The sequence below is a fragment of the Clupea harengus genome, unplaced genomic scaffold (assembly GCF_900700415.2).
Source record: "Clupea harengus unplaced genomic scaffold, Ch_v2.0.2, whole genome shotgun sequence".
Lineage (NCBI taxonomy): Eukaryota > Metazoa > Chordata > Actinopteri > Clupeiformes > Clupeidae > Clupea > Clupea harengus.
Window position 1 is genome coordinate 1,829 of NW_024880639.1, and position 15,120 is coordinate 16,948.

A 15,120-nucleotide genomic window follows, 5' to 3' on the forward strand; every position below is an offset into this window, starting at 1 on the left:
CTCGTTCCAGTGGAAGCTAACATTAACTTTCCTAAATATGTCTCAGTTTTGTGAGACCTTGGTAAGAAAACAAATCCTTCAGTGAAGGATGTTTTTTACAGGAAAGAAACTTTGAAACAAGCTTTGAAATAAAACAACACAAAATCTTATTTCACAGAAATAATATCAACTGACAATCATGGAATGCCATGAAAACAATGTCATAAACATTGGACATAAAATCATAAACTGTCTTCCCAGAAGACATTTACAGTGCAATGCAGTGTTATCATTTCTTTAAACAGAAACATAAGTAATAAAGTTCACATTTCAATGAAAATCAGAACTGATCTGGTTAAACAATGGAAACCAATTATGAAAGTTTCAAGTTGAAACCAATAAATTCACAATTTCTAAAATCGCTGTGTATGTCTTCACTGAAGACATAAAATTGCAATACTTTGCAAAATATCTAATCTTGCAACAGAAATATTTATATTCTGTGGTCTGAAGGAGATTCAATCGCTGGGGGCTTGAACATTACGAAATGTCCTGGAGTTTTCATTTCTGACTAATGGGGTCAAATAATTGTCCAGGTCTTGACTGTGTAGCATTCTACCAGGGCCTCCAGGGGGCGCTCTTGGATGGACTCTTGTCTTTATTCTGGACATTCTTGACATGAGAGCCCAACTGGCACTGAGCACTCTCCGCTGGATGGTTTCCACTGGGTAGTTGCAGGGTCTGGAACTGGGTCAGCAACTCTCTATGAGACGGCAAGTCCTTGGACAGGAAGTGAACAACCTCTTGAGCACACCTGGAGAAACCCTGACTGCCAGCATCAGAGGAGGGTGAAGTTTTCACTGGCTGAAGACGCTGTCTCAGGAGGCAAACAGTCATCTCCAGGATGTCAGCTTTCTCCAGCTTGGAGTCAGGCTGCAAGTTGAGGAGCTGTGGACCCAGGAGGGCCTTGAGCTCCTCGATGCTGCTGTTGATGCGATCTCTGCGCATCTTCTCGACAGCTGGCTTTCTCTGCTGTTAAGACAAAGGAGATATCATTAACACATTTGTTCTTTAAATATGCAAAAGACAGGTTGACAAAGAAAAATCACATCAAAGTTGAAAATTATGAGTGACAATTACCTTGTGGGTCAAACTCAGATGCTTCTTTGGGTTATCTGCTGTGGAAGTGATTGTAGGAGCCATAGCTGTAGCTGTAGCTGTAGTAGTTCTCTCTGTGTAGAGTGAATCTGATCAGCACTGGCTTCATCTTCTCTTTTTATACTCCCAAATCTCCATATGAATGTGTGGGTCTTGGGCTGGTTGGAGTTTCTCACAGTCAGTAGCCAATGGCTGAGCTGCAGAGGACAATGAGGAGTGTGGAGCTGCCACATGCTGGGGGACAATGGTCAAACCTCAGTTGAACAGGTGCTGGGTTGGGGGTGATGGAGAGAGACCCACAGACCCACTGTGTGGATGTGGGAAAGGACTGACCTTGTAAGGAGAGTCAATCTGCTGCCTGATGTTGGGGTCAATGATCCTGAAAGGGCACACGTTACTCACTACTGTACACACGTGTGAAACGTGAAGTGTGCAAGGCCCTTTGAAACACATTATTTCAAACTATATTAGTTTACTGCCGAATTTATTTAGGAAAAGAAACCATGTAAACATTTCATCTAATGTTTTGATAACCATATTGTTTCAAATCTGATGCAAAGTATTGATTATTTAATATTGACATAACTGCATTTACAACTTGACAGTGTTAATTAAATTGATATCTTCTTTCCTTTTTTAATTGAACAGATATGACTATTCTCTTTTGGGAGATGGAGACAAAACACCTTTTAGAATCTCTCTCTTGAGAGCTCCAGATGTAACAGACCCTCCTCTGTCATGTGGCTGGTAGAGTCGCTCATTTGAGTTTCCCACACTCATTCCTCTATTCATTGTGAAAGCTCCACATCATCAGTGTTGACGAGTGACAGCTATTAGTCTTGTGTTTGCTGCAAACAGAGAATGCCATCACAAGCCAGCTAGAGGGAAACTCTTTTAGGCTGAGCTGTGTAATGGGATAATATAAGACTAAATTGACTAGGACAAAATGTTTCATTAATTCGCAAACACTGTACCACTTTTATATTTTGTTGTTGTGAAAAGATCCTCATGTTGAATGGAATCTGTTTGGTGTGTACTTTAAATAACATGATTACTGTGAATATTTTAGTTTTTGCTTTTGCCATATAAATTGAAGGTGGTGTTTATATTCAGTGTGATTTACATTCAGTTTTATAAGTTGTGTAAATAAATGCATAAGTTGTCAAAAAAATGCAACTTCATTAGCAAATATTTATTGTTATCTGATATGGGCTGTTCATTTTTCCACTGTCAATATTTTACATTAATTAATGCAACGCGTGCCGAATCCCTTGTGTGTCCCTGGAATTCCCTAGTGGGGCAATGGATGACAATGACCCAGGAACTGGGATTCTCCTCTCCAGAGCTTTCCCACACTCTGCCCATTGATAGAGCTTCCACTGAACAATGGAGGTGTGCCTTGTTAATCCCAAACCATCTGCAGACGAGCCATTCCCATGATGCCCCTCAGACTGAAATGGTCATTGCCGACGTATTAATGATTACAGAAATTAACTTAATTGGTTTGAGAATTAGTCTTTCATGACAAGATAACCCATTAATGTGTTGTAAAAACAACATACAAATTAAGTAAGTCACTGGAAAAGTGGAAAACGTCATAATGTCACGTCATAAACTCAACCTACAATTTGTCACAGAGTGGTTGTCGTGATTTTGCATAAAATAGAAAAATAATAAAACTTCCTAGTCAGCCAGCCTTTCCTCCACACAAATGATATTTGGATTATGTTTCCATTGTCCCAGGGGAGGTCTAGTGAGAGAGTCCTCCAGACTTCCCCCCACTCTCTCCTTTCACTGCTCTTCAATGGAGGAACAATAGACGTGTGTCTCATTACCCGTCACATTAGTCAAGAGTGTTCACCCCGTGCTGCCCACTAGTGAAATGGTGTTACATTCAGCACTATCACACACTTTGCGAGATATCAAGCCTTTGACACTGACACTACTAGGATGCAGAGTGAAATCAGACCATCAGTTAGAAAACAACTTCTTCTGGCAACTACCTCTCGATCAGTTATTATGATGAGGTGAGGTGATGCTGGAGAGAGACCCACAGACCCACTGTGTGGATGTGGGAAAGCACTGACCCTGTGAGGAGAGTTAATCTGCTGACTGATGTTGAGATCAATGCCAAAGACAGGACAGTACACACGATGGTCTATACAACTGATATACTTTGAGACTCTATATTCATTTTTAAATCTCTTTGAATCACCAGAAATATGCATGTATATTTATAATGTTCTAAAATCAGTAGGCTCGAACTATTTACAATAACATTGACCCAAAAAAGTTATTATTCAACTTAATATCGTTTATTTGGATAATCCGTCTGCAGACACTTACAGAGGATTTGTTGAAATTCATATTCAGTCTTTCTAATTGTACACTGAACACCTTAACCACACCCAACCCAATGCTGAATGCTAAACTTTAGAGAGGTTGCGTTATTACGTCATAATCGAAAGATGTGTTATTGATTAGTAAATCTACATTTGTTTGCCAAAAGTAGTCCTAACCCCTATTGTCTGAAGTTTTGGCTTTGTGTCTATTGTTGTGAGGTGGGGTGTGACCAAAGTTTCCCACACTGTTACCGTTCAGTGCTCTTCAATGGAGGACCCACGCAGGTGAGTCTTATTACCTATGACATCACCAAAGGGCTTTGTCCCCCTGCTGCCCAGCTGACCGAGACAGAACTCAAACATCTGGATCTAAGTCTTTCAAAGGTAAATGTAAAATTAATAATTGAATAACAAACTAATAGCTTAACCAATTCATACTTTTCCAATGTAAAATAATACTACAAAATAGTGTGCCTTCTTAAAAGTATGCTGAACTTATTTTTAACTGCCACTTATGTTAATGATCTAGCAAAGGTAAATGTTGAACATGGACAGTCCTTGTATCTACGACAAACATTAGGGTATGTTAAATGGAATGACAAAGGGAAATATGTTCAAATGTATTTTTATTGCAATTGATTGCAATTTGGCATGACAAAATTAGGCCATATGAAAATAGTATGTTCAAACTAATTTGAACAAGCAACATGGTCAACAATGCAATGACCCACTGTACACATAATTCAACAATATTAACTCACTGTAGCATCTACCTCAGAAAAAATCATCAATATTTAAACATTTGTGTAACAGTAAGCTACCGGCTCTTAAATTTCATATATGAAACATAACATTGACTAAATGTATTGAATCATAAAGGAATACAATTACATTGAAATGGAGGGTAAAATGGAGGGAAAACCCTCTCCAGAATGTGGTGGGGATCTCCAGATGCAGCAGATGTCGTCCTCTGTCTTGTTGCTGGTAGAATGCTTCTTACAATTTCCCACACTTAGACCTTTATGCATCACAAAAAGTCTTTATTCCTCTCATCACTCATGTTAAAGGGTGACATTTGTCAGAGCTGCTTGCTGTAAACAGAGAATGACATCATAGAACATTTGAGCCATATGGAACAGTGAAGGTTCTAGCCTCTACTGCACAGTAACACAAATAAATAATCATAATATTTAAAACTGTAGAAATGTGACTTATTAAGATAATAAATACTCAAAGGTATTAATAAAGACAAATACAAACAAATTCTAGTTATACATACAAATAAAGAGGAGGATTTAAGTATTACACTTTTATGCTAACAAACACAACAAATAAAAATAAATTGCACAAATTCCATATCACACAAATACACAAATAGGAATAACACACTCATACAGAAGACAACTTAATTATTACGCTATTGCACTTCAAACAAGAAACAGACTAAACTAAATTACACATTAATCTAAATTGCACAACTACCATCTAAACCATGACTTTCCTTGCCTTCCTTGATGCAAAGTCATCATTTACATCATCATTAGAAATCTGGCCAGCAATTGCAAGGTTAATACTAATGACAGCAAGGCCACTAAGGGCTTTCCTGTGACATGGTGGACCGCAGGTAGGATTTGATGAGCTTCAGCTTTGAAAAGTTCCTCTCTGCTTGCGCTTACAGTCTCTGGAAGAGTAGGACCAATCTGAGAGTAGTCCACACATTTGAATACATTTCTGAACATTTTCATTTCTATATTTCCGTGAATAAAGATCAGTAGATCAAGTAGGGTCTTCTACGGCAAATTCTGATTTTCCTTAATTGCATAGTACTGAATAAGGTTCATTAGTACTGTACAAAGTTAGAGGTACACCAATTTGATAGATTCTACACTCCTACGCTGGTCAACCTACCCCCGCCCCTCTCACCATCTTGTATTTATGAGTGAGAGACCTTCACCTCACAAACTAGATCCCATACCTAGGTCCGCAGTGAGAGAAAGAACCTTATTGGGTAAGTACTGTAAAGGAATTGTATGAAGGTCAACTGAGATTATGTATTTCATTTCTGTGATGGTATGCTCATAGATTGATGTCTTAAAATGAAATAAATACGTTTTTTTCTTTTTTTAAATCACCACACCATCAATGCATTGATTTTTTGCCAGGATACTTATGCTGAATGGAATCTATTGTGCATTTATGGTCAAATGCTACCTGCCAACATTTTTGTTTCAGTTTTTCCATATAAATTGACTATGTTGTGTGATTTAGATTAAATATATTTTACTGAGTATAAAACAAATGTATTAGTTCTAAAAATTGTTATGTACTGTTATGAGATACTGTGTCAATGTACTATATAATTTAATGCAACGCGTGCCTATTCCCTTGTGTATCTGTGGAATCTCCAGTTGGACTCTCCTTGGGATTCTCCTCTCCAGAGCTTTTCCCCATTCTGCCCATTGATGGGGTTTCCACTGAACAATAGAAGTGTGCCTTGTTCATTCCAAACCATATGCAGGTGGTAGAGGAGGAGTGATGCTTTCAAGCTGAAATGGTCATTGCTGTAGTATTTCCGGTCATAGAATTTCAGAGACTGAAATATATTTTTTTGGGCTCTGTCATGACTCATTTTGACTCTGACTGTCAAATTCATCGGAGGATTAAAAATGTAATCATAGCTGTGGCAGTTGAACCTACGTAGGTATGAACCTTCTTTTTGCCATGTTATGGCCTTCAAGATTTTTCTGTTACTGGGTAAAATGAAATGAGCTTGTTAGTTGTTCTTCCCCGCTCTCCTCCCCACTGACATCTGAGGTCTAGACTCTGTGTGTCTTTTGTCCCACGGGAGGTCTGTGAGAGAGTCCACCACACTTTCCCACACTCTCTCCATTCACTGCTCTTTAATGGAGGAACAATACAAGTGTGTCTCATTACCCCTCACATTAGTCGGGGAGTTTCATTTCCCTACTGCCCAAGGGAACAATTCCCAGCTACTGTGTCTCTTTGTGTTTCAAAAGGTATACCTGACTAAAGATGATTATTTCTCTATGCTTCTATGTTTTCTGAGAGAGTACCCTGTGAGGAGAGTAAATCTGCTGTCTGATGATGAGATCAATGATGCAGACAGGGCACACACTCCTCAACACTGTACACACTTTGAGATTCAATCCCTCACGTTGACATCGCTTGGAAGCCATCTAACCCTGTTTTAGGATCATTGATTCATATTCATCAATGTGCTTCTTAATTACACTGTTCTGAAAATGGAGGGAAAAATCCTCTTCAGTATGACCCCTGTTAGTAGATATCTGCACACAATTATATACTATTGTGAATAACATGAGTGTGATTTGTTTCATATTTATCTATCAGTTGAGAAAAGATAATTTGTCTAAAATGTTTCTTGAATGCTCTTCTCATTTGAAAGATTTCCATTCAAAAGCTGAATTCTTTTTCTATTTGAGTTTTAGACACTTACATTTCCTGACCTGGGAATGAATTGTACAAGATACCTCAAAACTAACCAAGAAGAAATTAGGAAAGTTGAAGAATGCTTTTAGGATTTTATTGAGACATTATATAATGTTATGCTAACATTTAGAAAGGCTTTATTGATATGTAGATTCAAAAAAGATCTAGCCCACATTTTCTGAAGCGTGTGATGTGTGTCGAATATCCATACGAGGTCAGAGAGTTTTCCATAGTTCCTCACTCTCTCACTGCTTTTCAATGAAGGAACAATAAAAGTGAGTCTCATTGAACATAACATCACTGAAAGGGTTTCATCCCCCTGCTGCCCAGCTGACCGTGATTGAACTCAGAGATCTTGGTCTCAAGAACTGAAAGACTTTGAAAGGTCAAGCTGTGTGAGTTAAGCATAATATAAATAGCTGAATGACATTCATTTTTAGTCAAAACTGGACAAGGAGAAAATCAATTGTAATTATTACATAGGATTTTTGATGTTCTTTCTTAAAATATGTACAACTATTAATATTTCTACTTGCCCTAGACATTGCCATCTTCACAGTGATTTTACGTCATATTTTTCTGCAGGGGGACATCAGGCTGCTAAGTTTTCTCTCTGTCTTTAGCTGCATGTTGTGCTGTGCCTCATGTGAGACTCATCTCCAGCTTTGCCACCTTCTGCAGGCGTTCCTGGCTCTGCCTGGTGTTCTTGTTCCTGGAGGGGTTCCTCTGAGTCCTATTTTAGAGGAACCATGTTGTGGGGTCCTCAGTGCATGGCCTGGCCATTTCACACTGTTCTAAACTTAGTTTAGCTATAATGCTGATGATCAATTAATAAAACACCAACTTCCCTCTTCATTAACACTGATCTTTGCACATACTCATAGTCATTTTGTCTGGACTGATATGGAATAATATACTAAAGAATAAAATGAACAGTTCAGAACTGAATTCTAGAGAATGACACACATAACTGACATATTGAATTGCATATTTTATTGTGATTTTCTGGCATGAAAAACGTATGCCATAATGGAAAAGTTCGTTCAAACAATTGAACAAGGATCACAAGGTCAAAAACAGCTCAGTCTCCATTGGGACAAAGAGGTCAAATACAAAATTATTCAGAAACAGTCAATGTGTTTCAAAAAGTCTTGTGAAGCTATACTCCTTCAAATGGAAGGTAACATTTACTTTTCTTAAATATTAAGAAAGTCAAACATGTCTCACTTTTATGAGATCTTAGTAAAAACACCAATCCTTCAATGAAGGATATTTTAGTGGAAACAAACTCTGAAACAAGCCTTGAAATTAACAACACAAAATTTCATTTCATGGAAATGATATTAACAGATTAACATAAGAAAATATAGTCATGTAAAACCATGACAATAATATAAACATTGTTTATGATTTTAAAATGTCTTCCCAGAAGATATCCATCTTACAATGGCTTGCAGTTTTTTCTTTTCTTTAAACAGAATCATAAAAACGAAAACAGTACATTACATTTTTTTTTTATATTCAGTAGACCTGATCTTGTTGAACAATAGAAATCTATTATGGAAGTTTCAATTTGAAACAAATAATTTCACAATTTTCATTCATTGAAGAAATGCTGGAAAAGCTAGCAACATTTGTTTTCTTCCAAAAGACGTCTGTATATTCTTTGATGCAAAGAAGATCCAACCCCTGTTTTCGCAGGCTTGAATAATGTGAAATGTCCTCAGTTTTCCAACTCTGACCAATGTGGTCATGTAATTGTAAAAGTCTCTTCTGAGTAGTTTTCCACCAGCGCCTCCATGGGGGGCTCCTGGCTGGACTCATATTCACCATGAAAATAATGTCAGCATTGTTGACATTATTTTTAAACTGTCTTCTCAAAAGACATTTTGTTATAACTTGCAGATTTTCCATTTCTTTCAAAAGAATCATGAAGTCATTACATTTCAATAAAAATGAGAACTGATCTCATATAATAACGGAGATCCATAAAAGAGGTTTTACCAGTAAACCAGTATATTCACAATTCATAAAGAATTGTGTATATCTTCACAGAAGACAAATACCTTGCAAAATATTGCAATATTTTTTTCTTGCAACAGAATTAAATACATTCTTTGATGTAAAGAAGATAAATCCCCTGCATTTGCAGGTTTGAACGCTTTGAAATGTCCTTGAGTTTTCCACTCTGACCAATTTAGTCACATGAAAGTCTCATCTGTGGTGTGTTCTACCAAGGCCTCCAGGGGGCGCTCCTGGCTGGACTCTTGTCTTTACTCTGGACATGCTGGACAGGAGAGCCCAGCTGGCACTGGGCACTCTCCCTCCTGTAGTCATTACTGGGTGGTTGCAGGGTCTGGAACTGGGTCAGCAACATTCCATGGGTGTGTGTTTTCCCTGAGTCCCTGGACAGGAAGTGAAGGACTTCTTGAGCACACTTGGAGAAACCCTGACTGCCAGCATCAGAGGAGAGTGAAGTTCTTTCTGTCTGAAGACGCTGTCTCAGGAGGCAACAGTCATCTCCAGGATGTGGGCTTTCTCCATCTTGGAGTCAGGCAGCAAGTTGAGGAGCTGTGGACCTGTGGACCTTCGGTTGTTTAATGCTGTTGTTGATACAGTCTCTGTGCATCTTTTCCACAATTGGTTTTCTCAGCTACAAAGAAGAAGAAGAAATCATTTAGATATATATTCTTTGCATATTAAACAGACAGGTTAAATAAGAAAAATAAAATATAAAGTTGAAAGAGGTAAGTTAGTATATTTACCTTGTGGTTTAGACTCAGGTGCTCCTTTGGGTAATCTGCTGTGGAAGTGATTGTAGGAGCCATAGCTGTAGCTGTAGTAGTTATCTCTGTGTAGAGTGAATCTGATCAGCACTGGCTTCATCTCCTCTATTTATACTCCCAAATCTCCATATGAATGTGTGGGTCTTGGGCTGGTTGGAGTTTCTCACAGTCAGTAGCCAATGGCTGAGCTGCAGAGGACAATGAGGAGTGTGGAGCTGCCACATGCTGGGGGACAATGGTCAAACCTCAGTTGAACAGGTGCTGGGTTGGGGGTGATGGAGAGAGACCCACAGACCCACTGTGTGGATGTGGGAAAGGACTGACCCTGTGAGGAGAGTCAATCTGCTCCCTGATGTTGAGATCAATGCAAAAGCCAGGGCACACTTTTGAATTTTTTTTTGTATCAATGTTCAAATACACTAGATATTGATTCCTCATGAAAGTGATTTCACTCTTCTATCATATTATTATATATTATACATGCATCTTTAAGTGTGGCGTTTTTCACATTGGTTGTTATGCAACAAAATGTTTGAAATAAAAGTGTTTTGAAACTGTAAATATAGTCAATGTCCCAACCTCCTTATTTCATCAGTGCTTTAGCATCAGCTTTAATCAGAAAATACTTTGGAAGTTCTCTCTGAATTCCCTTGATCAAAATGGAGGGAGACTCCTCTTTAGACCGTCCCCTCAGGTCTCCAGATGTAACAGATGTCATCCTCTGTCATGTGGCTGGTAGAGTCGCTCATTTGAGTTTCCCACACTCATTCCTCTATTCATCACTAAAGCTTCTGTTATCAGCCATGTGGAGGAATGACGGCTATCAGCTCTGTGTTGTGCCCTAAACAGAGGATGACATCACAAACCATCTGGAGGGAAACCATTTTATTGGCTGTCCCCTTGTGATTAGACAATGTAAAAGCAAAAATAAGGAAAACAAATTAGAAAAGATCATTTTTGAAAAGCAAGCAAAGACATTGGAAGGTTTTAATTAATGTTTTAATAAAAAAATATATTTTGTATTTATTTTTTCAACATTTACTTGCTCAACAATGCCATTCTATAGAGCTATCAGCTCTGTGTTGTGCCTTAAACAGAGGATGACATCACAAACCATCTGGAGGGAAACAATTGTATTGGCTGTCCCCATGTGATTACATGATTTTCTTCATTTTTTTTATCATCTTTGATCAGCATGTCAAAACATTTGAAGGTTTTAACACAGTCCTACATTTTGACTGACTATCATGCCTTTCATTTCCTGGAGGATAAAGATTTTGACATGATCCACACCACAAGGAATGACATGAAAACATAATGACATCATAGGTATATAATGATTATTTGGTTATGGTTATGATTAAGGTATGTAGCAGACATTTTTGTCCAAAGCGACTTACAAAACACAAAACAAAGGCATGAATTGAAAATACAAATTTAAATGTAATAATAACCAATAATAATATTAATTACAATAACAATTCCAAATATGAAAACTAGTATTACATTTATAAAGTATGCCTCAAACTTAAGAATTAGACAGATGACGTTTAAAATGATAAACACTTTGTAAATGTACCAACACTGACAAGTAGAGTTGAGTATCATCCGCATAACAGAATAAAGGTATGTTGTGTGGAGCAGTGCCTGCTTCTAAAATATTATCATATGATACCATGGAGTATAGAACATACACATACATGTTACTATCCATCGTGTTCAAATGCAAAATGAAGAGACGCGTGCCTATTCCCTTGTGTATCTGTGGAATCTGTGTTGGGACTGTGGATGCTAAAGACCCAGGAACTGAGACTCTCCTCTCCAGAGCTTTCCCACACTCTGCCCATTGATGGAGACCCCTGTGAACTATAGAAGTGTGCTCTATTCATTTAGATCCATCTGGAGGAAACTGGTGTGCAATGGGCCCTAATACTGAGGGTTTATGTAGTAGAATATTTTGTCAGGAAAGAGTTTTATAAATGTACAGACAATCAGATTACTTCACTGAAGTTGTTGATGGCAGGGTAAGACTATTGGTGAATTATTTAGTGGGAAGTAATTTGTTTTGTATCATTTTGTGTTTACTGCATTGTGATCAGAGAGTTTTGGGAGTTTGATGCATAAACAAGAACATTTTTATTGTTTCGCAGCCAGACTCTTTTCTTATACCTGAAGTCTTTGGTCTGCAGCTGTGTCTATTGTCCCATGGGAGGTCTGTGAGAGAGTCCACCACACTTTCCCACACTCTCTCCATTCACTGCTCTTCAATGGAGGAACAATACAAGTGTGTCTCATTAACCATCACATAAGTCAAGAAGTTTCATTCTCCTACTGCCCAAGGGTTCATTTCCCAGCTACGGTGTCTCTTAGCGTTCCCTAAAGACATGAAAGAAATATTTTACTAAAGATGTTTATTTTTCTATGTTTCTATGTTTTCTGTTCTATTGTTCTATGTTTTCTGTTCCGTTGTTATATGTTCTCTAAGAGAGTGTTTCCTGAAACCTCTGTGCATGATTGCAATTAAATACGTGAGTTAAACACTGAAACAGTTGGTATGAAAGCTTAATGCTGTGGATCACACTCTATCAATTTGTTCCTCAGACTGTAACCATTTATAAAGAATCTTGTGAATAACGTGAGTGTGTTTTGTTTAGTACTAATCTATGAATTCAGAAAATATCCTTTGACTAAAATATTTCTTGATTACTGTTTTCATTTGAAATCAGAATTTCAGTCAAAGTTTAAAATATATTTCTTCATTTGAGTTTTGGATGCCAACATTTCCTGACCGGGCATGAGTTGAACAAGAGACCTCAAATCTAACCAAAAAGAAATTCAAAATGTTGGAGAATGCTGTCAAGATTATCATCAAGAGATTATATGTTGAATTCTAAAGGGTTTATTGATATGTAGATTAAACATTCGCTTAAATAGTTTGAGATCTAGCCCACATTTTCTGAAGCATGTGATGTGTGTCGATTATCCATACGAGGTCAGAGAGTTTTCCATAGTTCCTCACTCTCTCACTGTTCTACGATGAAGGAACAATAAAAGTGAGTCTCATTGAACATAACATCACTGAAAGGGTTTCATCCCCCTGCTGCCCAGCTGACCGTGATTGAACTCAGATATCTTGGTCTCAAGAGCTGAAAGTCTTTGAAAGGTCAAGCTGTTTGAGTTAAGCATAATATAAATAGTTGAATGACATTCATTTTTAGTCAAAACTGGACAAGGAGAAAATGAATTGTCATTATTACATAGGATTTTGATGTTCCTTCTTAAAATATGTATAACTATTAATATTTCTTACTTGCCCTAGGCATTGCCATCTTCACAGTGATTTTGCGCTCATCTTTTTCTGCAGTGGAACATCAGGCTGCTAAGTTTTCTCTCTGTCTTTAGCTGCATGTTGTGCTGTGCCTCATGTGAGACTCATCTCCAGCTTTGCCACCTTCTGCAGGCGTTCCTGGCTCTGCCTGGTGTTCTTGTTCCTGGAGGGGTTCCTCTGAGTCCTATTTTAGAGGAACCATGTTGTGGGGTCCTCAGTGCATGGCCTGGCTATTTGACACTGTTCTAAACTTAGTTTAGCTATAATATTGATGATCAATTATTTAAACACCAACTTCCCTCTTCATTAACACTGATTTTTGCAAATACTTGTAATCATTGTGTCTAGACTGATATGGAATAATATACTAGAGAAAGAAATGAACAGTACAGAACTGTATTCTAGAGAATGACACACATAACTGACATATTGAATTGCATATTTTATTGTGATTTTCTGGCATGAGAAACGTATGCCATAATGGAAAAGTTTGTTCAAACAATTGAACAAGGATCACAATGTCAAAAACAGCTCAGTCTCCATTGGGACAAAGAGGTCAAATACAAAATTATTCAGAAACAGTCAATGTGTTTCAAAAAGTCTTGTGAAGCTATACTCCTTCAAATGGAAGGTAACATTTACTTTTCTTAAATATTAAGAAAGTCAAACATGTCTCACTTTTATGAGATCTTAGTTAACACCAATCCTTCGATGAAGGACATTTTAGAGGAAACAAATTCTGAAACAAGCCTTGAAATTAACAACACAAAATTTCATTTCTTGGAAATGATAACAGATTAACATAGGAATCTATGGTCATGTAAAACCATGACAATAATATAAACTTTGTTCATGATTTTAAAATGTCTTCCCAGAAGATATCCATCTCACAATAGCGTGCAGTTTTTCTCTTTTCTTGAAACAGTTTCCTCCTCCTAAAAGTCCTTTCCTTTTCATAAAAGCTAAATTAGTACATTACATTTTTTTTTTCATATTCAGCAGACTTTCAATTCACCATGAAAATTATGTCAGCATTGTTGACATATTTAAACTGTCTTCTCAAAAGACATTTTGTTGTTATAATTTTGCAGACTTTCCATTTCTTTCAAAAGAATCATAAAGTCATTACATTTCAATAAAAATGAGAACTGATCTCATATAATAACGGAGATCCATTAAAGAGGTTTTACCAGTAAACCAGTATATTCACAATTTAAAAAAATGTGTGTATATGTCTATACAGAAGAATTGCAAAAACTAAATTTAGACATTTAGAGAAAACAAACTCTGAAACAAGCCTTGAAATTAACAAAACAAAATTTAATTTCATGGAAATGATATTAACAGATTAACATAAGAAAATATAGTCATGTAAAACCATGACAATAATATAAACATTGTTTATGATTTTAAAATGTCTTCCCAGAAGATATCTTACAATAGCTTGCAGTTTTTCTCTTTTCTTGAAACAGAATCATAAAAACTAAATTAGTACATTAAAAATGTTTTTTATATTCAGTTGACCTGATCTTGTTGAACAATAGAAATCCATTATAGAAGTTTCAATTTGAAACAAATAATTTCACAATTTTCATCCATTGAAGAAATGCTGGAAAAGTTAGCAACATTTGTTTTCTTCCAAAAGAGGTCTGTATATTCTTTGATGCAAAGAAGATCCAACCCCTGTTTTCGCAGGCTTGAATAATGTGAAATGTCCTCAGTTTTCCAACTCTGACCAATGTGGTCATGTAATTGTAAAAGTCTCTTCTGAGTAGTTTTCCACCAGCGCCTCCATGGGGGGCTCCTGGCTGGACTCATATTCACCATGAAAATAATGTCAGCATTGTTGACATTATATTTAAACTGTCTTCTCAAAAGACATTTTGTTGTTATAACTTGCAGATTTTCCATTTCTTTCAAAAGAATAATAAAATCATTACATTTCAATAAAAATGAGAACTGATCTCATATAATAACGGAGATCCATTAAAGAGGTTTTACCAGTAAACCAGTATATTCACAATTTATAAAGAATTGTGTATATGTCTTCACAGAA

At 37.0% G+C, this 15,120-nt stretch overlaps 1 protein-coding gene across 1 annotated transcript; it reads right to left on the minus strand.

Moving 5' to 3' along the window:
- Window positions 1-420: 420 nt before the first annotated feature.
- Window positions 421-1,211, minus strand: LOC105912128 (transcription factor HES-5-like). Its single transcript, XM_031567081.2, has 2 exons — window positions 1,120-1,211; window positions 421-1,011 (listed from the first exon to the last, which is right to left on the minus strand). Exons 1-2 carry the CDS (start codon window positions 1,180-1,182, stop codon window positions 595-597), a joined length of 480 nt encoding a protein of 159 aa, XP_031422941.2. The 5' UTR covers window positions 1,183-1,211; the 3' UTR covers window positions 421-594.
- Between the last annotated feature and the right edge of the window lie 13,909 nt (window positions 1,212-15,120).